Source organism: Panulirus ornatus, chromosome 6, assembly GCF_036320965.1.
Source record: "Panulirus ornatus isolate Po-2019 chromosome 6, ASM3632096v1, whole genome shotgun sequence".
Taxonomy (NCBI): Eukaryota; Metazoa; Arthropoda; class Malacostraca; order Decapoda; family Palinuridae; genus Panulirus; species Panulirus ornatus.
This window is the reverse complement of record NC_092229.1, coordinates 18,392,993-18,417,374: the sequence shown is the minus strand read 5'-3', so window position 1 is coordinate 18,417,374 and position 24,382 is coordinate 18,392,993. Positions and strand designations below refer to the sequence as shown.

At 40.4% G+C, this 24,382-nt stretch overlaps 1 protein-coding gene across 17 annotated transcripts in view; it reads left to right on the top strand.

Annotated features, from left to right (window-relative positions):
- Positions 1–24,382, top strand: part of PMCA (plasma membrane calcium-transporting ATPase 3) — a 1,595,457-nt gene that overhangs the window by 709,785 nt on the left and 861,290 nt on the right. For 12 of the 17 annotated variants that reach the window (XM_071662674.1, XM_071662678.1, XM_071662676.1 and 9 more), the window contains one exon: positions 1,054–1,062. The exons of 4 other annotated variants lie outside the window; for them this stretch is intronic. In XM_071662674.1, the coding sequence (XP_071518775.1) occupies positions 1,054–1,062 (9 nt within the window). Of the gene's footprint in view, positions 1–1,053; positions 1,063–1,144; positions 1,273–24,382 lie in introns of those variants that run through there. One more of the 17 variants, XM_071662689.1, reaches the window with a different exon arrangement.

Genomic DNA, 24,382 nt, shown 5'->3' with positions numbered 1-24,382 from the left:
GAAGTAATCATGATATCTGAGAGTGGACATGGCAGCAAATGGAACCATGGAGGCAGAAGTGTCTTGAGTGGGTGAGGGGTCAAAGGTGTGGAAAGAGAGGACAGTATTTAGGAGGGCTATAATGGGTATGCTTAAAGGAGTAGTAGTTCCAACAATATTTGTCTGGATGGGCAGAGGAGGATGAATGTGTTGGAACCAAAATGTTTGAGAACAAGATGTGGTGTGAAATGGTTTGATTGAGTAAGTAATAAAAGGGTAAGAGAGATGTGGTAATAACGTGTGTGAGAGAGCAGAAGAGGATATGCTGAAATGGTATGTACTCATGAAGAGAATAAGTTAGGAAAGGTTGACAGAGCGGATATATATGTCAGAAGTGAAGGGAATAAGACAATGGGCATACCAAATTGGAGATGCAAGGATGGAGGGAAAAAGATTTGGAGCAATTGAGGCCTAAACATTTAGATGGTTAAAGGCATGTTTGGGATAGAGTGAATTAGAACAGTGTGGTATTCGGGGGTCGATGGGCTGAACCAGAGCATGTGAAGTGTCCAGGGTAAACACTGGGGGGGCTGGATGTGGATAGGAGACTTTGGTTTCAGTGCATTACACATGACAGCCAGAGAATGGACATAAGTAGAATTGGCCTTTCTTTGTCTCTTCCTGGTGCTACCTTGCTAATAGGAAATGGCAGACAAGTATGAAAAAATTATAGATACGATATTAATTATTTATATTTGTACTGTAATAATGTTTATTTTAAGGAGAGAAAGAAATGTGAAAGATTTTTCTCAGAGTAAATTATGGAAATGTGGAGAGATCCAAGTTTTTGAGGGGGTTTATCAGATTATTGACAATTATGAATGTGAATGCTTTTGCTATTTTTTGCCATATAAACTCTCTTAACACAGTGTAGTCTGCTGCCAGGTTAACTAGATTAGTTATACATTTAGCTTAAAGGTTTATGCTTCATAACCCCCTTGCCTCCTTTTTTCACTGCCACATTATATCTAACTAAGAATTGCATTTCTATTTGCATGTACCCTCCATCTGAAGCTCCAGAAGGTGAGTGACATGACTACTACTTCTTTATCTTTTTACTAAAATGAACTGTGACAAAGAAAGTGTCATGAATTATATATAACATTGACTGATACATATTTTGTTCCAAATTTTACTGTCTGGCTTTTTTGATAGTGCTGATAGTTTATGTTTATATGAATTTGACATTCTACTTTCATGACCAATGGCGTTTAGAGGGATATGCTGTTGAAGGTAACTAGGAGACAGAGCACAATGAAGAATGCATACTCTGTATAGTAATTTAGTGACAGTATACTCTCGAGCAGCTTTTTTCTGGGTACATTGTAAAGTCCCTTTGGTAGCCCTTCCTACTGCCTTGGATTGGCATAACCTTTAGCACTTCAGGAAGATACTGGATAAAATTTGGAAACTGGCATGAACGTTTCTTAATAAAGCATATGGCAGTCAAAAAATAACTAATGTTACCAGTTAAAGTAAGTAGGGCTTTGATCCCAGTTTGAATTTAAAGTAGGGCTTTGTTCCCAGTTTGAATTTAAAGTAGGGCTTTGTTCCCAGTTTGAAATGTACAGAGAGCCTTGCATTGAAAATGGTTACAATTTTTCCTTGTTTATCTAAAGTAATGTTGATACATAATCGTAGTATGTGTGCTGTTATCAGAATTTGTTTTTAAAATACCTTGACCTTTACTTTTAGATGACCAGTTACGATTCACTCATTTAACAGTATTGGGAAACATTTTTGCATATATGGATATAACCTTGTATATGCAGCTTGTATGAACTGTAGACTGCCTATTAGTTAAGAGTTACCTTGTTGTAATAAGAGGTCTGTAAAACTGTCAGCATCATTAGGGAATATTCTTGTTCAAGTTTTCAAATGTTTTCTATGAATTTGACCTCTTAAAGACTACATCTCAGACTTCAGTATATCTCTTTGTCAGTGTAATAGCACCATAATGCTTGTTGTTAGATCCCATGCTTGTGAAACCAGATCTTGTTTGGTTTTATGATGTTTTAAACTTTTCATTACAAAGAATAATGTGATATTCATTATATGTACTATGTGTAAATAAGCATATAGTGATACACCTGAAACTTGGCTATGATAGATTACCAGTCTCTGGTTTTCATTTGTATGGCTTGAGCAACTTTTGATGACTTAAAAGAGTTGATAAACATTCTTCCCTTAAGTTTTTTAAATTTTATTTTCTTTATTCCTGACATAACAGGTAGATCTTATCACTGTATTCCACCTGTTGTAAGCCATGAAATGATAGTTGTAGAACTATTAAACTTCCACCACCCATAAAACCCAGTATATTTGTTGGCTTCCTAAGTGTATGTCTTTGTGATAGTACACATCAGTGTGAAGTTCACAAGGATTTAATTTTAGTGTTAATGCTTTGGCTTTTAATGTTACTTTGTATTTACATGTGGCTAGTGATGGCATGTAGTATGTGAATAAGATACTTAACGGAAGCTTGTAAAATTTTAGTATATATTTTAACTCTTACTTTTCAGGTACTCATTGACTTTGGATATATATATATATATATATATATATACATAAAATGTGTGTGTGAAATTCTTAGAAATGATAGATTATATTATTCAGTATGTTAGAGATGTATATGTAGGCACATAAGTTTAACTTCAGTTGTTTGTATACCTAAATTGTGATTGCACTTTCCCATGCAGAGAAAGAAGCCATCTGTAGAATCAATCCCAGTTTGATGTGACTGTCCATCTCCACATCTCAAAACTTTTCAAAGAATTATACATTGTGTTAGACTTTCTCATAGTGAAGCAGATACCTCCCTTTTGCAAAATGCTTAATGTTCGATAGAATATTTCCCACCACACAACTGGGTGTCTGTAATCCTTTTCTTGACACCTCTATTTTAGCATATTAGTGCATAAATCTTCATTAACACTTCTTTCCATATGCCAGTCTTCTGCTCTTAACAGCTTAGATAATACACCCATGACATTAATCATGCATAATACATTTAGCCATTCTTCTTACTTCCTATTTTAATTGTTTTTATTGCCTCCTCAGTACTCATTATTCTTTATGAATTGATCATATTATGACATACTGATGTATTTTGTGACTCCTTCCAACTCGCTCAGTTCACCGAGCTCAACATTCATTTATATGAAAATCCATTGCAGGTGCATGCCTTTTGCTAATCACTGTGCTTTTGCAGTCCCGTATCATACTTGCACAGAGTGTTGCCCCATTTTGAATATACCTTACCACACCCAGTCATGCATCCATTTGCCTTGTATCTGCTGTGTATCAGAAAAGAGCATTTTCTCCTCTCTGTCTTTATGTATATTTATTTCAGTCAGGCCCAGGTTTCTCCCTAACTGGTGATAACATTGAATTTTGTCAGTTTCCTGCCACATATTGTAGCTCAGTATATTATTTTCCCATGAAGATATGTTATTTATGTAAAAAGTATTTCTTTCCTCTGTGGTCTGTCACGTGAGCATGAGAGATTCTGTAGGACATTCTCTCGGAAAATCAAGGTTAGGACATTTCAACCCTCGGCATTTCTGATGAGAAAATATTTATTTACCATGCTCTCTGCCATCTTCTCAACCATGTAGTGGCAATTCATCCATACCAGGCCCACTTTCAGGTAGAGATCACCACAAACATGACATCATCTGGTGGCTTAGAATTTTTTAGTATTACAAGGTGTCAAAATATTATTTTTTTTATTTTTTAAGCTGGGCAGCTAAGTGCCCTCATCAAAGCCATCTCATTAATGTTATTCTTTTTTTTTCTCCTTTGTTTCATACTTGATCATTGTCTCCCCTCTCAGCAAGGTAGTACTGGGAACAGACAAAAAAAAAAAAAAAAAAAAGGCAACGTCCACTCTCATCTATTCTCTACCTGTCATGTTTAATGCACGGAAACCATACCTCCCTATCTACTTCCGGACCCCACAGACCTTTCCATGGTTTACCCCAGACGTTTCACATACCCTGGTTCAGTCCATGGACAGCTCATCGACACCAGTATACCACATCATTTCAATTCACTCTATTCCTAGCACGCCCCTCGCCCGCCTGCATGTTCAGGCCCCAATGGCTCAAAATCTTTTTCACTCCTTCCTTCCACCTCCAATTTGGTCTCCCACTTCTCCTTGTGCCAACCACCTCTGACATATATCTTCTTTGTCAACTTTTCCTCACTCATTCGTTCCATATGTCTAAACTATTTAAACACACCCTTTTCTGCTTTCTCAACTACAATTTTTACCACAAATCTCTTACCCTTTCATTACTTATTCGATCAAACCACCTCACGCAACACATTGTCTTTAGACATTTCATTTCCAACACACCCACCCTCCTCTGTACAATCCAATCTATAGCCCATGCTTCACAACCATATAATATTGTTGGAACTACTATTCCTTCAGACATACCCATTTTTGCCCCAAGATAATGTTCTCTAATTCCACACATTTTTCATTGCTCCCAGAACCTTCACCCTCTCCCCCACACTATGACTCGCTTCCACTTCCATTCGCTGCTAGATATCTAAAACACTTCACATCATCCAGTCTTTCTCCATTCAAACTTACATCCTAACTAACTTGTTCCTCAACCCTACTGAATCTGATAACCTTGCTCTTATTCACATTTTCTCTCAACTTTCTCCTTTCACAACTTTCTCCTTTCACATACTTTTCCAAACTCAGTCACCAACTTCTGCAGCTTCTTACTTGAATCACTCACCAGTGCTGTATCATTGGCGAACAACAATTGACTCAGTTTCCTAGCCCTCGTATACCCAACACCCTGCATCCCCGCCCCTCTCTCCAAAACAGTTGTATTTACCTCCCTAACCACCCCATCCATAAACAAATTAAAGAACCATAGAGACATCACACCCCTGCCACAGATCGACCTTTGCTGGGACCCAGTAGCTCTCCTCTCTACCTACTCATTCACATGCCTTACACCCTTGATAAGAACTTCTCACTGCTTCTAGCAGCTTACCTCCCACTCTCAAGACCTTCCAGAGAGCATCTCCATTCACCCTGTCATATGGCTTTTCCAGATCCAAAAATGCCACATACAAATCCATCTGTTTCTGGAAGTATTTCTCACACATTCTTCAAAGCAAACACCTGATCCACACATGCTCTTCCACTTATGAAACCACATTGCTCTGATTCTTTGTCCATACAGGCATTTCACCAATCCTTAGGCACTTGAACATGTACCATACATTCATTAAGTATCCTTACCAACCAGTCAACAACAGTCACCCCCTTTCTTAGTAAATTCAACTGCAGTACCATCCAACCCCACCGCCTTGCCGGATTTCATCTTACGCAAGACTTTCACTACCTCTTTCTTCACTAAACCACTCTCCCTAACTCTCTTCCTTCACACACTGCCCCACCCAAAACACCCTTCATCTATTACTGTATCATCAAACACATTCAACAATCCTTCAAAATACTCCATCTCCACACTTCATCACTACCTGTTACATTCAACAATCCTTCAAAATACTCCATCTCCACACTTCATCACTACCTGTTACCACTTCCCCCTTGCCCCATTCACCAATGTTCTCATTTGTTCTATTGTCTTACGCATGTTATTTACCTCCTTCCAAAACATCTTTTTATCCTCCCTATGGTTTGATGATGCTCTCTTATTGATTGATGTTTCCCATGTTAGCGAGGTAGCACGAGAAAACAGACACAGTAAGACCCATCCACTCATATACACACATGAATATATACACATACATTTGCATATGTATACATATACATATCACCGTATACATATATACTTAAAGATACCTGCGCATTCAAGTACATACATAGACATGTACATATTCATACTTGCTCACCTTCATCCATTCCCAGTGCCACCCTGCCCCACAGGAAACAGCATTGCCACCTCCTGCATCATTGAGGTAGCACCAGGAAACATGATCTAGGACCTACAGACCTTGATGTATATATATATATATATATATATATATATATATATATATATATATATATATATATATGGATAGAGTTGTGCGCAGGAGGATGGATGTGCTGGAAATGAGATGTTTGAGGACAATGTGTGGTGTGAGGTGGTTTGATCGAGTAAGTAACGTAAGGGTAAGAGAGATGTGTGGAAATAAAAAGAGCGTGGTTGAGAGAGCAGAAGAGGGTGTTTTGAAATGGTTTGGGCACATGGAGAGAATGAGTGAGGAAAGATTGACCAAGAGGATATATGTGTCGGAGGTGGAGGGAACGAGGAGAAGAGGGAGACCAAATTGGAGGTGGAAAGATGGAGTGAAAAAGATTTTGTGTGATCGGGGCCTGAACATGCAGGAGGGTGAAAGGAGGGCAAGGAATAGAGTGAATTGGAGCGATGTGGTATACCGGGGTTGACGTGCTGTCAGTGGATTGAATCAAGGCATGTGAAGCGTCTGGGGTAAACCATGGAAAGCTGTGTAGGTATGTATATTTGCGTGTGTGGACGTATGTATATACATGTGTATGGGGGTGGGTTGGGCCATTTCTTTCGTCTGTTTCCTTGCGCTACCTCGCAAACATGGGAGACAGCGACAAAGCAAAAAAAAAAAAAATATATATATATATATATATATATATATATATATATATATATATATATATATATATATATATATATATATATATATATATATATATATATATATATATATATATATATATATATTTTGCTTTGTTGCTGTCTCCCACGTTAGCGAGGTAGCGCAAGGAAACGGACGAAAGAATGGCCCAACCCACCCACATACACATGCATATACATACAAGTCAACACACACAAATATACATACCTATACATCTCAACGTATACATATATATACACACACAGATATATACATATATACACATGTACATAATTCATACTGTCTGCCTTTATTCATTCCCATCGCCACCCCGCCACACATGAAATAACAACCCCTCCCCCCTCATGTACGTGAGGTAGCGCTAGGAAAAGACAACAGAGGCCACATTCGTTCACACTCAGTCTCTAGCTGTCATGTATTAATGCACCGAAACCACAGCTCCCTTTCCACATCCAGGCACTGCAGAACTCTCCATGGTTTACCCCAGATGCTTCACATGCCCTGGTTCAATCCATTGACAGCACATTGACCCCGGTATACCACATCGTTCCAATTCTCTCTTTTCCTTGCACGCCTTTCACCCTCCCTGATCATTCAAAATCTTTTTCATTCCATCTTTCACCCAGGCCCTGATCATTCAAAATCTTTTTCACTCCATCTTTCACCCAGGCCCTGATCATTCAAAATCTTTTTCACTCCATCTTTCACCCAGGCCCTGATCATTCAAAATCTTTTTCACTCCATCTTTCCACCTCCAATTTGGTCTCCCACTTCTCCTCATTCCCTCCACCTCTGACACATGCTGTATATCCTCTTGGTCGATCTTTCCTCACTCATTCTCTCCATGTGACCAAACCATTTCAAAACACCCTCTTCTGCTCTCTCAACCACACTCTTTTTATTACCACACATCTCTCTTACCTTATTATTACTTACTCGATCAAACCACCTCACACCACATATTGTCCTCAAACATCTCATTTCCAGCACATCCACCCTCCTCTGCACAACTCTATATATAGCCCATGCTTCGCAACCATATAACATTGTTGGAACCACTATTCTTTCTAACATACCCATTTTTGCTTTCCGCGATAATGTTCTCGACTTCCACGCATTTTTCAACGCTCCCAGAACTTTCACCCCCTCCCCCCTCATGTGCGCAAAGTAGCGCTAGGAAAAGACAACAAAGGCCACATTTGTTCACACTCATTCTCTAGCTGTCATGTAATAATGCACCAAAACCACAGCTCCCTTTCCACATCCAGGCACCACAGAACTTTCCATGGTTTATCCCAGACGCTTCATATGCCCTGGTTCAGTCCATTGACAGCACATCGACCCAGGTATACCACATCGTTCCAATTCACTCAATTCCTTGCACGCCTTTCACCCTCCTGCATGTTCAGGCCCCGATCACTCAGAATCTTTTTCACTCCATCTTTCCACCTCCAATTTGGTCTCCCACTTCTCCTCGTTCCTTCCACCTCTGACACATACTGTATATCCTCTAGTCAATCTTTCCTCACTCATTCTCTCCATGTGACCAAACCATTTCAAAACACCCTCTTCTGCTCTCTCAACCACACTCTTTTTATAACCACACATCTCTCTTACCCTATTATTACTTACTTAGTCAAACCACCTCACCACATATTGTCCTCAAACATCTCATTTCCAGCACATCCACCCTCCTCTGCACAACTCTATCCATAGCCCATGCCTTGCAACCATAAAACATAGTTGGAACCACTATTCCTTCAAACATACCCATTTTTGCTTTCCAAGATAATGTTCTTGACTTCCACACATTCTTCAATGATCTCAGAACTTTCGCCCCCTTCCCCACCTTATGATTCACTTCCGCTTCCATGGTTCCATCCGCTGCCAAATCCACTCCCAGATATCTAAAACACTTCACTTCCTCCAGTTTTTCTCCATTCAAACTTAACTCCCAATTGACTTGTCCCTCAACCCTACTGTACCTAATAACCTTGCTCTTATTTACATTTACTCTCAGCTTTCTTCTTTCACACACTTTACCAAACTCAGTCACCAGCTTCTGCAGTTTCTCACCCGAATCAGCCACCAGTGCTGTATCATCAGCAAACAACAACTGACTCACTTCCCTAAGCTCTCTCATCCACAACAGACTGGATACTTGCCCCTCCAAAACTCTTGCATTCATCTCTCTAACCACCCCATCCATAAACAAATTAAACAACCATGGAGACATCATGCACCCCTGTATGTATATCTATGTACAAGCAGTTATGTTTCTTGATCTATTCCTGGTGCTACTTCATTAGTGCAGGAAACTGTGATCAAGTATAAAGAAATATATATGTAGAATTTATGTGAGTATGAAAGAGAATGATGGTCAGGGGGTATCATTTGATTACATAATGATTGATAGGCATGCAAAAGAGAAACTTTTGGATGTAAATGTGCTGAGACGGACAGGTGGTGGAATGTTCGATTGATCATTACCTTGTCAATTCGAGGATGAAGATTTATATTGAAGTTTCAGGAAAAGAGAAAATGCTGTGGGTTAGAAGAGAGTGGTAAAAGTAACATAGCTTGGAAAGGAGACTTTTGGAAAGAAATGCTAAGAGAGATTGATTGTAGAAGGGTTAAAGGTGAGATGAAATGAATCTAGGGGAGTGGTTAAGGAATGGGGGGTACTTACGGAAGCTTGCTGGCACGGTGAGAGAAGTGTGCGGCATGAGTAAGTTGCAAGATAGGCAGGTTAAAAAGGTTAGTGAGTGGTGGGCTGATTCTTCAGGAAGAATAAGATGTTTTGGAAAGAGGTTAATAGTGTGCAAAAAAACAAGAACAAATGGAAGAGATATGTGTTGGGGCAAGTGAGGAAGTTGTAACAATTAGTGATGAAGTGAGTAGATGGAATGAGTATTTTGAAGGATTGATGAATGTGTTTGATGATAGGGTAGTGGATGTAGGGTGTTTAGATTAGGCTGATATGCAAAGTGAGAGAATCATGGAGAGTGGTTTGATTAAAGGAGTAGAGATGGTGAGGATAAAATGAAGCAAGGTGGCTGGAGTGGTTGGTATTGCAGTTGAATTTTTAAATAGGGAGTGACTATCATATTGATTGGTTATTTAGCATTTTCAGTGTATGTATGAAGCATGGTGAGGTACCTGAGGATTCATAGAATGCTGGTTAGTGTCATTGTGTAAATGCGAGGGAGACAAAGGTTAGTGCTCAGACTATAGAGGTACCTGGAAAGTTGTATGGGAGAGTAGTGATTGAGACAGTCAGGGCATGTATGGAACATCAGACTGAGGAGGAAGAATGTCGATGTGCAGATCAGGTGTTTCCTTTAAAGAATGTGTGAGCAATACAGAGTTAAACATATGCTTTGGAGAAAGCATATGAAAGGGTTGACAGAGATGCCTTGTGGAAGGTTTTAAGAATATATAGTACATGAGAAACATTACTAGAAGCTGTGATAAGTTTTTATCATGGGTGTAAGGCATGCCTGTGAGTGGGAAAAGAGGAGGGTTGGTGGTTTCAGGTGAAAATTGATCAGTTGTAGGGATGTGTGATGTCACTATGGCTGTTTAGTTTGTTTATGGTGTTTTTGTTGAGGAAGATAAATGCAAGTCTTGGAGAATGGGGCACGTGTGCGGTCTGTAGGCGATGAAGGGGTCTGGGAAGTGAATCAATTGTTCTTTTACTGCGACACAGCACTGGTGGCATATTTGAGTTATAAACTGCTCAGATTTGTTACTGAGGTTGGAAGAATGTGTGAATGGAGGGAATTGAGAGTAGATATACATTAAAAGCAAAGTTATTAGGTTTAGCAGGGTAGAGTGACAGGTTAGCTGGGGTGTGAGTTTGATTTGATAAAATTTGGAGGATGTCAAGTGTTCTAGATACCTGGGAGTAGACATGGTAGCATTGTAACCATGGAAGCAGAAGTGAGGCATAGGGTGGGTAAGGTAACCAAAGTACTGAGATCATTGGTGGATATGTGGAAGGAGTTCATTATCTGGGAGGGCAGAATTGGGTATTAATGAGAGTATAAGTCTCTACAGTGTTGTATGGATGTAAGGCATGGGCTATAGATGAGGACATGTGGAGGAGGGTGGAATTGTTGGAAATGATATGATTAATCTAGTAAGTAATAAAAGGCTAAGAGATTGGTATGGTAATGAAAGAGAGTGGTTAAGAGAGCTAAAGAGAGTGGTTGAGAGAGCTAATGAAGTAGGGCTGAAATGGTTTGGTCATATGAAGAGGATGAATATGGATAGGTTGACAGAAACAATATATGTGTTAGAAGGGGAGGGAGACCAAATTGGAGATAGAAGGCTGGAATGAAAAAGGTTTTGAGTAATTAGGGACTGAATATGCTGGAGGGTGGAAGGCATGCATGGGACAGAGTGAAGTGGATTGATATGCTATACATGGGTCGTTGTGCTACAGTGGAGTGAACCAGGGTATGTTAAGTGGCTGCAAGACACCACTGAAAGGTCTGTGGGTCCAGTTGTGGAAAGGGGACTGTGATTTTGGTGCATTGCATGTGACAGAAAAAGATTGGATGTGAGCATCCAGTTGTGGAAAGGGGACTGTGATTTTGGTGCATTGCAAGTGACCGAAAAAGATTGGATGTGAGCAATGCTACCTTTCTTCATCTGTTCCTGGAGCTACTTGGCAAACATTGGAAATAGTGATCAAGTACAAAATAAAGAAAGGGTATGTATATATCCTCATCATGGACCATTAATGTCTCCTGTTATCTGTCCTTACCATGTACTCTCATATACTCCCAAGTGGGTGTATCTGATCTTAAAATGAGGTCTTGGATGGAGTTGAAAATCTTAGCCACCCATCAAGAAAAATTTTAGGAAAGCCCCTTCCATGGTTGTTAGAGGACTATACTGTTCAAATGATAGGCATGGACATCATACAGCCTGCATTAGAACCAGTGTCATTCTCTCTCTCTCTCTCTCTCTCTCTCTCTCTCTCTCTCTCTCTCTCTCTCTCTCTCTCTCTCTCCTCTCTCTCCCCCCTCTCTCTCTCTCTCTCTCTCTCTCTCTCTCTCTCTCTCTCTCTCTCTCTCTCTCTCAAATAAGAGAAAACTGCCTTAGGATCTGTCTTTTCTACACACCAACATACAGAAATAGCTTTTAAGATCATAACTTTGTTGATCAACCACCAGACCTTACAGTTAAACAGTTGGACATTCTGCCAAGACGTAAAGGATACTTACAAGCACATTCCAGTACAACCCAGAATGAGAAAGTTTTTGGCATTCAAAACTGGTACACAGACCTGGCAATAAAAGAAAATGCTATTCTGTTAATGCATAGCCCCACAAATTTTTACCTAAGTAAATCTGGTCTTGTTGCCAAAGCTAATGTCCTCCAAAATGATGGTTCTAGTGTACTATACATTGACAACTTGTAGGTGATTTCAACTTCAGAGGAGGAATGCACTAGACAAGGGCTTCAAGTTCTGAATACCTCAGAGAGTTGGACTTTCCATCATCCTCGAGGAGTCTTGCTGAATTCTCAACCAGAACTTTACAAGGCTAGGAATTGATTAGAATTTTCAGACCAGCAATCTTTGTCTCTCTAGGGACAAAAGTTGGCACAACACAAATGCTGGTTTAGATGGACACATTGATTCAATGATGAGGCTTTATCCATTGTTTGGAGGGTCATGTAGAAGCTGGCCATTGGATAGAGGTTTAAATGTCCTTTCTTTTTGTTCTGTGTCCTGGTAACAGAATTTATTTTTGTTGAACAGGATTGTGGCATATTGCTGTTTAATGGACAAAGCTTTTGCAGATCCCTATCTCTTTTAGAATAGATGGAAATGATTCTCTTCCTGGCTATATGCAAATGCCTTTCTCTCGAAGATTTTTATCTGAAAGGAATTTGCAGAACTTGGGCAGACACTTTGTCGAGATAAGACAACAGGGTAACAGAAATGCCAACAGGAAGGAGACTTTCAGTTTGATCATTTCCTTGGGAGTGGCACTCCATGTAAATTTCTTTGGTAACAGAACCACTGTATTACTACCAACATATGTTTCTCCAGTTTTTGATGTAGGGCAGTTGCAGCTGACACAATGTTCTCAGATCACCTCAGATATATACACAACCCAAACCATTTATTATCTATATATGCACCCTAGAATGGTATTCTCATTTGGTGATGATTGAGAAACTGTATCAGTTCACTCTGGTCTGTATGGTAGAGCACCAAATGTGAGGAAGGTGGCCTCTTTATTAGCCTTCCTCAGGAACCTTTGAGGAGAATCATGGGAAGGTGGTGTGACACTCATCTTTCACTTTCATATGAGGGTACTTAACTTTAGTGTGAATCTAGCCTTTATGGCTCTGGGGATTCTTTCTTCAGGAGAGACAGGTTCTAGTGTGCCTGCAAATCACAATTTAAAGCTTTATCATCACTTTTGGTATGGATCTTCTTATCTAAAAGTTTTTCTCTGAATCCTGCTCCCTTGTGGGTTGTGTGCTTATGCTTACAGGACAAACCCCAGAGGAGAAAAAGGCTGGCTTTGAAAATTTAAGAATGCCTTTGTTTTTAAGGCAATGTCCCATGAGCATTTTTCCAGGTTTTCTTATCCTGCCAAACCTTCCCTGTCTTTTTTCAAAAAAGCTTTGTGTGCCAACTGTGTTTTTGGGTTTATGCCCACAATCTGCATCTTCTGAGATGTCAGCTGGCCAGGGGGAGTAGTTCAATTATGTCACCTTTGTGGTGGTCTCTGATATACTAAAAGTAGGCTTAAAATGAATGAGCTACCACTACCTTGCCTAAGTTGATAGTGAAGGATGAGGAAAGCCTGTGTTTTTTGCCAAAAATACTGAGGGTTGGACAGTCTGAACACTGATTTTTTTTTTGAGAAAAGTTTTTTAGTTTTCAAAACCCACTTCTTTTGGTGTCATTAGTTTCCTTGTTATAGCATTAGAAGAAAAGATAAGCAAATGCCTCAAATTTTATTTGTTGGATATAAAAGAAATTTTGACAGACAAGTTTTTCAGACTTTTTGTTTGCCTACAGTATTTGGGTTATTAGACTCGCAATGTATTCATTAAAAGGTTGCCAAATTTTGGCCATTTTCCTGCCATGTGTTTAGAAAAACCATAGAATTGCACATCAGCCCTTGGTGTATTTTCCTTTAATCCTTATTCTAAGGATTTTTTTTTTTTTTTTTTTGATAATAATAATAAGGTAATAAAATAATTTAGAATAAGAATTTGCTTACCACATTCTTCCATAAAATCACCTTCACTGCATCAGCCTTGATGTTTTCAGAAATATTTCACTATAAATGCTTTGAGAACCTTTTAAAGATCAGTAAATGCTGTCTCCACTCTTTTCATTGGTTAATGTTTTCTTAACTATGTTTAGAATAAGAATTGGCCGACGACATTCTTCCAGAAATTTACCTGTCTGTACATTGCATCTGATAAGCTTTATTCTTTTCATTGCCACTTTGATATACTGCAACCCTCCCAGTCTTAGCAAGCTCACATACCTTTAGGTATGTCATATATTCTCACTAACCTTTCTTATATTATCATTCTCACAAGACACCATGTAGACAGTGAAAGTTGCCAGCCTCCAAGTCAGTCTTCTCTCATTCCTGTCGTGATACTCTCCGTTTTCTTCACTTTCTCCCAGTCTTCCTTCTTCTTTTTAAGCAAGCTATTAATGGCCTCCATTTATTTCATTATAGGATGTCCTATTGGACTTCTCTTCCTTCAGAATTTCAGATCAAATACTTCTTAGTGTATCATGTGTCCTCCCTTCTTTGTACGTAGCCACTCCACCGTAGCTTGTTTTTATTCATTTATTTCCAGTACAGGTGTAAGACTTAAATTTTCTTTCATTATGATTTTTATCTTGTCCATTCTTGTAACTTCTCTGATTAGCCTTAGTGCTCCCAGTACAGCAGCCTGGATCTTTGAAAGTGTATTGTGAGTGACCATGCTTTTGATCTATTCATTAAAATGTCTAGCTGTTCAGTGGTACAATTTTATCTTTCAGTGTAAACCCATAGAGTTATATGGCATGCCAGTTTACATTGTACTTGGTTATCCTTTCGTTTATATGCACGTGTTGTAGATTTTCATCATTAGATATTACCCCTAAGTATTCAGTCACTCACTTGTTTTAGCTGTAGACCATATATTTATGGATGGGGTGGTTAGGGAAGTAAATGCAAGTGTTTTGGAGAGAGGGGCAAATATGCAGTCTGTTGGGATGAGAGGGCCTGGGAAGCAAATCAGTTGTTGTTCACCAATGATACAGCTCTGGTCGCTGATTTGGATGAAAAACTGCCGAGGTTGGTGACTGAATTTGGTAAAGTGTGTGAGAGAAGAAAGTTGAGAGTAAATGTGAATAAGAGGGACAGGTTGATTGGGAGGTAAGTTTGAATGGAGAAAAATTGGAGGAGGTGAAGGGCTTTAGATATCTAGGGCTGGACTTAGCAGCAGATGGAACCATGGAAGCAGAAGTGAGTCACATGGTTGGGGAGGGGGCGAAGGTTCTGGGAGCGATGAAGGATGTGTGGAAGGAGAGAACATTATCTCTGAGAGCACAAATGGGTATGTTTGAAGGAATAGTAGTTCCAACAATGTTATATGGTTACAGGGCATGGGCTATAAATAGGGTTGTGTGGAGTAGGGTGGATGTGTTGGAAATGAAATGTTTGAGGACAATGTGTGGTGTGAGGTGGTTTGATCGAGTAAGTAATGAAAGGGTAAGAGAGATGTGTGGTAATGAAAAGATTATGGTTGAGAGAGCAGAAGAGGGTGTGCTGAAATGGTTTGGACATATGGAGAGAGTGAGTGAGGAAAGATTGACAAAGATGATACATGTTTCAGAGGTGGAGGGAATATATATATATATATATATATATATATATATATATATATATATATATATATATATATATATATTTATATATATTATTATTTTGCTTTGTCGCTGTCTCCCACTTTTGCGAGGTAGCGCAAGGAAACAGACGAAAGAAATGGCCCAACCCACCCCCATACACATGTATATACATACACGTCCACACACGCAAGTATACATACCCATACATTTCAATGTACACATATATATACACACACAGACACATACATATATACACATGCACACAATTCACACTGTCTGCCTTTATTCATTCCCATCGCCACCTCGCCACACGTGGAATAACATCCCCCTCCCCCCTCATGTGTGCGAGGTAGTGCTAGGAAAAGACAACAAAGGCCCCATTCGTTAACACTCAGTCTCTGGCTGTCATGCAATAATGCCCGAAACCACAGCTCCCTTTCCACATCCAGGCCCCACAGAACTTTCCATGGTTTACCCCAGACACTTCACATGCCCTGATTCAATCCATTGACAGCACGTCGACCCCGGTATACCACATCGATCCAATTCACTTTATTTCTTGCCCACCTTTCACCCTCCTGCATGTTCAGGCCCCGATCACTGAAAATCTTTTTCACTCCATCTTTCCACCTTCAATTTGGTCTCCCACTTCTCCTCGTTCCCTCCACCTCTGACACATATATCCTCTTGGTCAGTCTTTCCTCACTCACTCTCTCCATGTGCCCAAACCATTTCAAAACACCCTCTTCTGCTCTCTCAACCGCGCTCTTTTTATTTCCACACATCTCTCTTACCCTTACATTACTTGCTCGATCAAACCACCTCACACCACATATTGTCCTCAAACATCTCATTTCCAGCACATCCACCCTCCTTCGCACAACTCTATCCATAGCCCATGCCTCGCAACCATACAACATTGTTGGAACCACTATTCCTTCAAACATAGCCATTTTTGCTTTCCGAGATAATGTTCTCGACTTCCAAACATTCTTCAAGGCTCCCAGAACTTTCGCCCCCTCCCCCACCCTATGATTCACTTCCGCTTCCATGGTTCTATCGCTGCCAAATCCCCTCCCAGGTATCTAAAACACTTCACTTCCTCTAGTTTTTCTCCATTCAAACTTACCTCCCAAATGACTTGTCCCTCAACCCAACTGTACCTAATAACCTTGCTCTTACTTACATTTACTCTCAGCTTTCTTCTTTCACACACTTTACCAAACTCAGTCACCAGCTTCTGCAGTTTCTCACACAAATCAGCCACCAGCACTGTATCATCAGCAAACAACAACTGACTCACTTCCCAAGCTCTCTCATTCACAAGAGACTGCATACTTGCCCCTTTCTCCAAAACTCTTGCATTCATCTCCTTAACAAGCCCATCCATAAGCAAATTAAACAACCATGGAGACATCATACACCCCTACCGCAAACCTACATTCACTGAGAACCAATCACTTTCCTCTCTTCCTACTCGTACACATGCCTTACATCCTCGATAAAAACTTTTCACTGCTTCTAACAACTTGCCTCCCACACCATATATTCTTAATACCTTCCACATAGCATCTCTATCAACTCTGTCATATGCCTTCTCCAGATCCATAAATGCTACATACAAATCCATTTGCTTTTCTAAGTATTTCTCACAAACATTCTTCAAAGCAAACACCTGATCCACACATCCTGTCCCACTTCTGAAACCACACTGCTCTTCCCCAATCTGATGCTCTGTACATGCCTTCACCCTCTCAATTAATACCCTCCCATATAATTTACCAGGAATACTCAACAAACCTATACCTCTGTAATTTGAGCACTCACTTTTATCCCCTTTGCCTTTGTAGAGTAGCACTATACAAGCATTCTGCCAATCCTCAGGCACCTCACCATGAGTCATACATGCATTAAATAACCTTACCAACCAGTCAACAACACAGTCACCCCCTTTTTTAATAAATTCCACTGCAATACCTTCCAAACCTGCTGCCTTGCTGGCTTTCATCTTCCGCAAAGCTTTTACTACCTCTTCTCTGTTTACCAAATCATTCTCCCTAACCCTCTCACTTTGCACACCACCTGGGCCAAAACACCCTACATCCACCACTCCATCATCAAACACATTCAACAAACCTTCAAAATACTCACTCCATCTCCTTCTCACATCACCACTACTTTTATCACCTCCCCATTAGTCCCCTTCACTGCGTGTTCAAGATATTCCTATGAGTCCATGGGGAAAATGAAACACGATAAGTTCCCAAGTGCACTTTCGTGTAATAATCACATCACCAGGGGAGACACAAGAGAGAAATATAACAGTCAGTTGATATACATCGAAGAGACGAAGCTAGGATGCCATTTGGTAAACATGCGATAGTCCAAGACAGACAACGAGCGTTCATAAACTTATCATTTTACAAATTTTATCAACAATAAAGTTATCTAATTTGTATAAACCATCACTTATATTAAGATTGTAATTCTTTGTGTATTTGATAATAGAAGGTTCAGTGATATTTCTCGTGGTAATAGAGTTAGAGTTAATAACTGAGATGGCATTACTCCAGTCAGTACAATGATCATAGTTTTAACGTGATTAAACAAGGCATTTGATTCTTGTCCCGTTCTTATACTATATTTATGTTGCTTAAGTCTAACAGAAAGATCCTTACCAGTCTGCCCAACATAAAACTTATCACAATTTCTACATGGCACTTTATAGATGCATCCAAAAGAATTTTCTGGTGAATTCCTGATTAAGATTCTTTATAGTATTATTATTGCTGAAGGTAACATGTACATTAAAGGATTTAAGCAATGTGGGAAGTAAAGTTCACCCTTTTAATAATGGTTTATCCCAGATGCTTCACATGCCCTGGCTCAATCCATTGACAGCACATCGACCCTGGTACACCACATCTGTTCCTTGCTCTCATTTCTGTTACCAGTAGTATTCATCACTTCCATTTTATAGCAAGAGAGTCTCCTAAACTGTTGAACTCCATTGCCACTTCTTAACCTGTATTGCCACCGGCAGAGGGTGACTAGCACAGTGTTTTTAGCAGCTCCTACTTAATCTTCCTACCAACTACTACTACTTAGTGTGTCTATTTAATGTTCCTGCCTTATGTTCCAGCTTACTACTTCTACCTGATGCTCCCAGCTAATGTTCCTACCTACTGCTTGAACCTAAGGTTTCTACCTAACTCTTGTCTAATGTTCCTTCCTACTACTTCTCTCTATTGCTCTGACCATTTTGCCAGAAGTAGGGCAAGCACATGGTGCTCACCACAAGAAAATCTAGAGTTACAAGGAATGACTTGTGGGAGTTGTGTTGTCAAGTGTTGTGTGTGACAAGGAGAGATTGCATGTTTTTATCTTTATTCACGCATATTTCTCATAGACAAGTAATCATTTGTTTGATTAATGATAGATGTGTATTACTGCTCCCTGCCTTCATGAAAAGTCACCTTTGACGAGGCTGTATCATTGGGAGTATAATTTCGTAAAGGAAATTCTCTCTTCCTTATTACTGGTACTAGCATAGTCTTGTGCTGCAGGAGCTGCTGCAAAGAGATCATGGTAACACCAGGACTCTTAGATATTGGTCCAGGGCAATTATATATGAAAATTAGATAAAAGAGGGTACAGTACTCTTTTCTGTCTCCATGTTTTACTTTGAACAGCTTATTGTAAATGTCTCTTCCTGACCAAAAGTTTTCATTTTTACAAAAAATAAATCCTTCATCCCTCTAGGGATACTTGATCTTCCTACCATGATAAGTCATACAGCCTGCATGGAAAGTAGAGGTGCGAGGGGGTTGACAACTGGACTTTCTGCCAAAACCGTTTCATGTACCTTCCTAGGCTTCCTGGGATGCTAGATGTTCAGCTACGTGTGTGCATGTCTGGCAGAAATGTGGATATGGCAACTCAGCACACATCACTTGGAACCCATAGTGAGCTTCTAGCAGTGGAGAGGGGAGGAGTTAGTTTTTGTGTTCGGCATGCAGCCAGATTTTGCTCTGTTTTCAGTAGATGACCCTGCTATTGTGACCACCAGAGATGACTTTGAGAGTTACTAGCAAGGGAGACAGCAGCAGTTATAGCCTTATTTAAAGAAAAGCATGATTTCGAGGATGTTGTGACTGAGAGACAGTTGTAATGTGAAGAGATTGGTGAAGCAGTACAAGAAGTTTAGGGAGACCACATTACCTGCTTCTTCTTCCCAAGTCTGGCAGGCCAGAATTACTGTCTCCATGGACCCTTAGATTGATTTCTTGCTAGCTTAAGGCCAGCCCAGCACTCACAGAAAGAGAAATGGAGGAAAAGCCTGCATCTGTTCTGCCAGATTTCATTAAAGTGGGTGCAGCAGGTCCTCTGTAATGACCTGGGATTCAAGAGCCACTGCGCCTCCTAGGAGCCACTCCTTATGGTGGGACAGAAGGGAACATAGTTAAGTTTTGTAAAGAGCACAGCATTTGGGACATAGAAACATGGAGTAGTGTTTTGTGGTTGGATAAGGCTACTTTTATCGTAACTTTATCTGTGGAGGGAGGGTGTACTGGCTGCGACACTCAGACCCACATCTCCCTCAGTACACATTGCTAATGTTTTGAGGATGATTCAATTGATGGGAACTAGAAATTCTTCCAAAAATTGTCTGAATGAATTAGTACAATTATTTGGAACTACTGAGTAATTTGTTACTTGATTCATATGATAAAGCCCAAGCCAGATTTTAATGCAGGACCGTTCCCCTTGTCACACCGCCAAAAATTGACTCAATAGTTAAAAAGGTTATGAAATATGCTACTTTAGTGATTGGCTAGGTAGAAACCCAGATCACAGTCCTACTGAGAACAGCTGGTCTATTCTCATACACTGCTTTCATGACTGTGACACTTCATCTGTCTATAAGGAAGAAGCAGCCTTGAAAAAGGTCTGGGCTTCTTTATCACGTGAACACCTGCACAACCAAGAGACAGCATTCCTAGAAGGCTTATGAGACTGTCTGTAGTCCCAGGGGAACTCGACAGATTACTAATAGAAGGGGTAAGTGTTATTTTCCTTCATTTGTCACTGAACCATAAGATTTTTTTTTCCAGCTCGTGCCGCAACTTTCCTTGCAGACTGTATATTGTAAGAGCTTTCGAATGCCAAAACTGTCCAAACCTTAATTACATCATTGGTTGCATGAATCATTGCAGGACCTTCCCATATTTTCCCTTTAGTATTGTTTTTCTGGATTTAGTTATAATCTCATTTGAGCAGTGTTTACATCCACAAAACTACATCCATCCATAGCCACTAATGACATTTTTGTTGCAGCCATATTCCTAACACTTAAGAATATTTTATATATATATATATATATATATATATAGGGTGGGGGAGGGGGCGAAAATTTTGGGAGCCTTGAAAAATGTGTGGAAGTCGAGAACATTATCTCGGAAAGCAAAAATGGGTATGTTTGAGGGAATAGTGGTTCCAACAATGCTGTATGGTTGCGAGGCGTGGGCTATGGATGGAGGTGTGCGCAGGAGGATGGATGTGCTGGAAATGAGATGTTTGAGGACAATGTGTGGTGTGAGGTGGTTTGAGCGAGTAAGTAACGTAAGGGTAAGAGAGATGTGTGGAAATAAAAAGAGCGTGGTTGAGAGAGCAGAAGAGGGTGTTTTGAAATGGTTTGGGCACATGGAGAGAATGAGTGAGGAGAGATTGACCAAGAGGATATATGTGTCGGAGGTGGAGGGAACGAGGAGAAGAGGGAGACCAAATTGGAGGTGGAAAGATGGAGTGAAAAAGATTTTGTGTGATCGGGGCCTGAACATGCAGGAGGGTGAAAGGAGGGCAAGAAATAGAGTGAATTGGAGTCATGTGGTATACAGGGGTTGACGTGCTGTCAGTGGATTGAAGCAAGGCATGTGAAGCGTTTGGGGTAAACCATGGAAAGCTGTGTAGGTATGTATATTTGCATGTGTGGACGTGTGTATGTACATGTGTATGGGGGGGGGGTTGGGCCATTTCTTTCGTCTGTTTCCTTGCGCTACCTCGCAAACGCGGGAGACAGCGACAAAGTATAAAAAAAAAAAAAAAAAAATATATATATATATATAGTGTTTTGGTCAAGGTGGTGTGCGAAATGAGAGGGTCAGGGAGAATGGTTTGGTAAGCAGAGAAGAGGTAGTGAAAGCTTTGCAGAAGATGAAAGCTGGCGAGGGCGGCGGGTTTGGATGGTATTGTAGTGGAATTTATTAAAAAAGGGGGTGACTGTGTAGTTGACTGGTTGGTGAGAATATTCATTGTATGTATGGCTCATGGTGAAGTGCCTGAGGATTGGAGGAATGCATGCATAGTGCCATTGTATAAAGGCAAAGGGGATAAAGGTGAGTGTTCAAATTACAGAGGTATAAGTTTGTTGAGTATTCCAGGGAAATTATATGGGAGGGTATTGATAGAGAGGGTGAAGGCATGTACAGAGCATCAGATTGGGGAAGAGCAGTGTGGTTTCAGAAGTGGTAGAGGATGTGTGGATCAGATGTATGCTTTGAAGAAAAAAAACAGATGGATTTGTATGTAGCATTTATGGATCTGGAGAAGGCATATGATAGAGTTGATAGAGATGCTCTGTGGAAGGTATAAAGAGTATATGGTGTGGGAGGTAAGTTGCTATAAGAAGTGAAAACTTTTTATTGAGGATGTATGGCATGTGTACGAGTAGGAAGAGAGGAAAGTGATTGGCTCCCAGTGAATGTTGGTTTGGGGCAGGGGTGTGTGATGTCTCCATGGTTGTTTAATTTGTTTATAGATGGTGTTGTTAGGGAGGTGAATGCAAGAGTTTTGGAGAGAGGGGCAAGTATGCAGTCTGTTGTGGATGAGTGAGCTTGGGAAGTGAGTCAGTTGTTGTTCGCTGATGATACAGCACTAGTGGCTGATTTGGGTGAGAAACTGCAGAAGCTGGTGACTGAGTTTGGTGAAGTGTGTGAAAGAAGAAATCTGAGAGTAAATGTGAATAAGAGCAAGGTTATTAGGTACAGTAGGGTTGAGGGACAAATCAATTGGAGGTAAGTTTGAATGGAGAAAAACTAGAGGAAGTGAAGTGTTTTAGATGCCTGGGAGTGGATTTAGCAGCGGATGGAACCGTGGAAGTGAGTTGCAGGGTGGGGAAGGGGACGAAAGTTCTTGGACCGTTGAAAAATGTGTGGAAGTCGAGAATATTATCTCGGAAAGCAAAAATGGGTATGTTTGAAGGAATAGTGGTTCCAACAATGTTATATGGTTGCGAGGCGTGGGATATAGATAGAGTTGTTTGGAGGAGGGTGGATGTGTTGGAAATGAGATGTTTGAGAACAATATGTGGTGTGAGGTGGTTTGATCGAGTAAGTAATGAAAGGGTTAGATGTGTGGTAATAAAAAGAGTGTGATTGAGAGAGCAGAAGAGGGTGTTTTGAAATGGTTTGATCACATGGAGAGAATGTGTGAGGAAAGATTGACAAAGAGGATATATATGTCAGAGGTGAAGGGAACGAGGAGAAGTGGGAGACCAAATTGGAGGTGGAAAGATGGAGTGAAAAAGATTTTGAGCGATCGGGGCCTGAACATGCAGGAGGGTGAAAGGCGTGCTAGGAATAGAGTGAATTGGAAAGATGTGGTATACCAAGGTCAACATGCTGTCAATGGACTGAACCAGGGCATGTGAAGAGGCTGGAGTAAACCATGGAAAGTTTTTTGGGGCCTGGATGTGGAAAGGGAGCTGTGGTTTCGGTGCATTATACATGACAGCTAGAGACTGAGTGTGAACGAATGTGGCCTTAGTTGTCTTTTCCTAGCGCTACCTCCTGCGCATGTGGAGGGAGGGGGTTGTCATTTCATGTGTGGTGGGGTAGCGACGGGAATGAATAAAGGCAGCAAGTATGAATTATGTACATGTGTATGTGTGTATATGTATACGTTGGAATGTATAGGTATGTATATGTGCATGTGTTGACGTGTATGTATATACATGTGTATGTGGGTGGGTTGCGCCATTTTTTCGTCTGTTTCCTTGCACTACCTCACTAACGCGGGAGACAGTGACAAAGTATAATGAAGAAATAATATGTTATTTGTTACTTATTTACTTATTATAATTAATCTTCATCTTCCGCGTTAACGAGGTAGCACAAGGAAACGGAAGAAAGAATGGCGCAACCCACCTACATACACATGTATATAGATAAACGCCCACACATGCACACCTACATGCCTATACGTTTTAACATATATGTATGCATACACAGACATATACATATATACACATGTACATATTCATATTTGCTGCCTACATTCATTCCTGTTGCCACCCTGCCACACATGAAACAGCATCCCTCCCCACATTGAGGTAGTGCTGGGAAAAGACAAAAAAGGCAACATTCGTTCACTCTCAGTCTCTACCTGTCATGTGTAATGCAACGAAACCACAGCTCCTTTCCCACATCCAGGCCCCTCAACTTTTCATGATTTACACCAGACCAGGTTCAATCCAATGACAGCACATCGACCCCGGTATACAACATTGTTCCGATTCACTCTATTCCTTGCATGCCTTTCACCCTCCTGCATGTTCATTCCCTGATCTCTCGAAATCTTTTTCACTCCATCCTTTGGTCTCCCGCTTCTCCTCATTACCTCTTCCTCAGACACATATATCCTCTTTGTCAATCTTTCCTCACTCATTCTTTCCATGTGACTGAACCATTTCAACACACCCTCCTCTGCTGTCTCAACCACACACTTTTTATTACCACACAT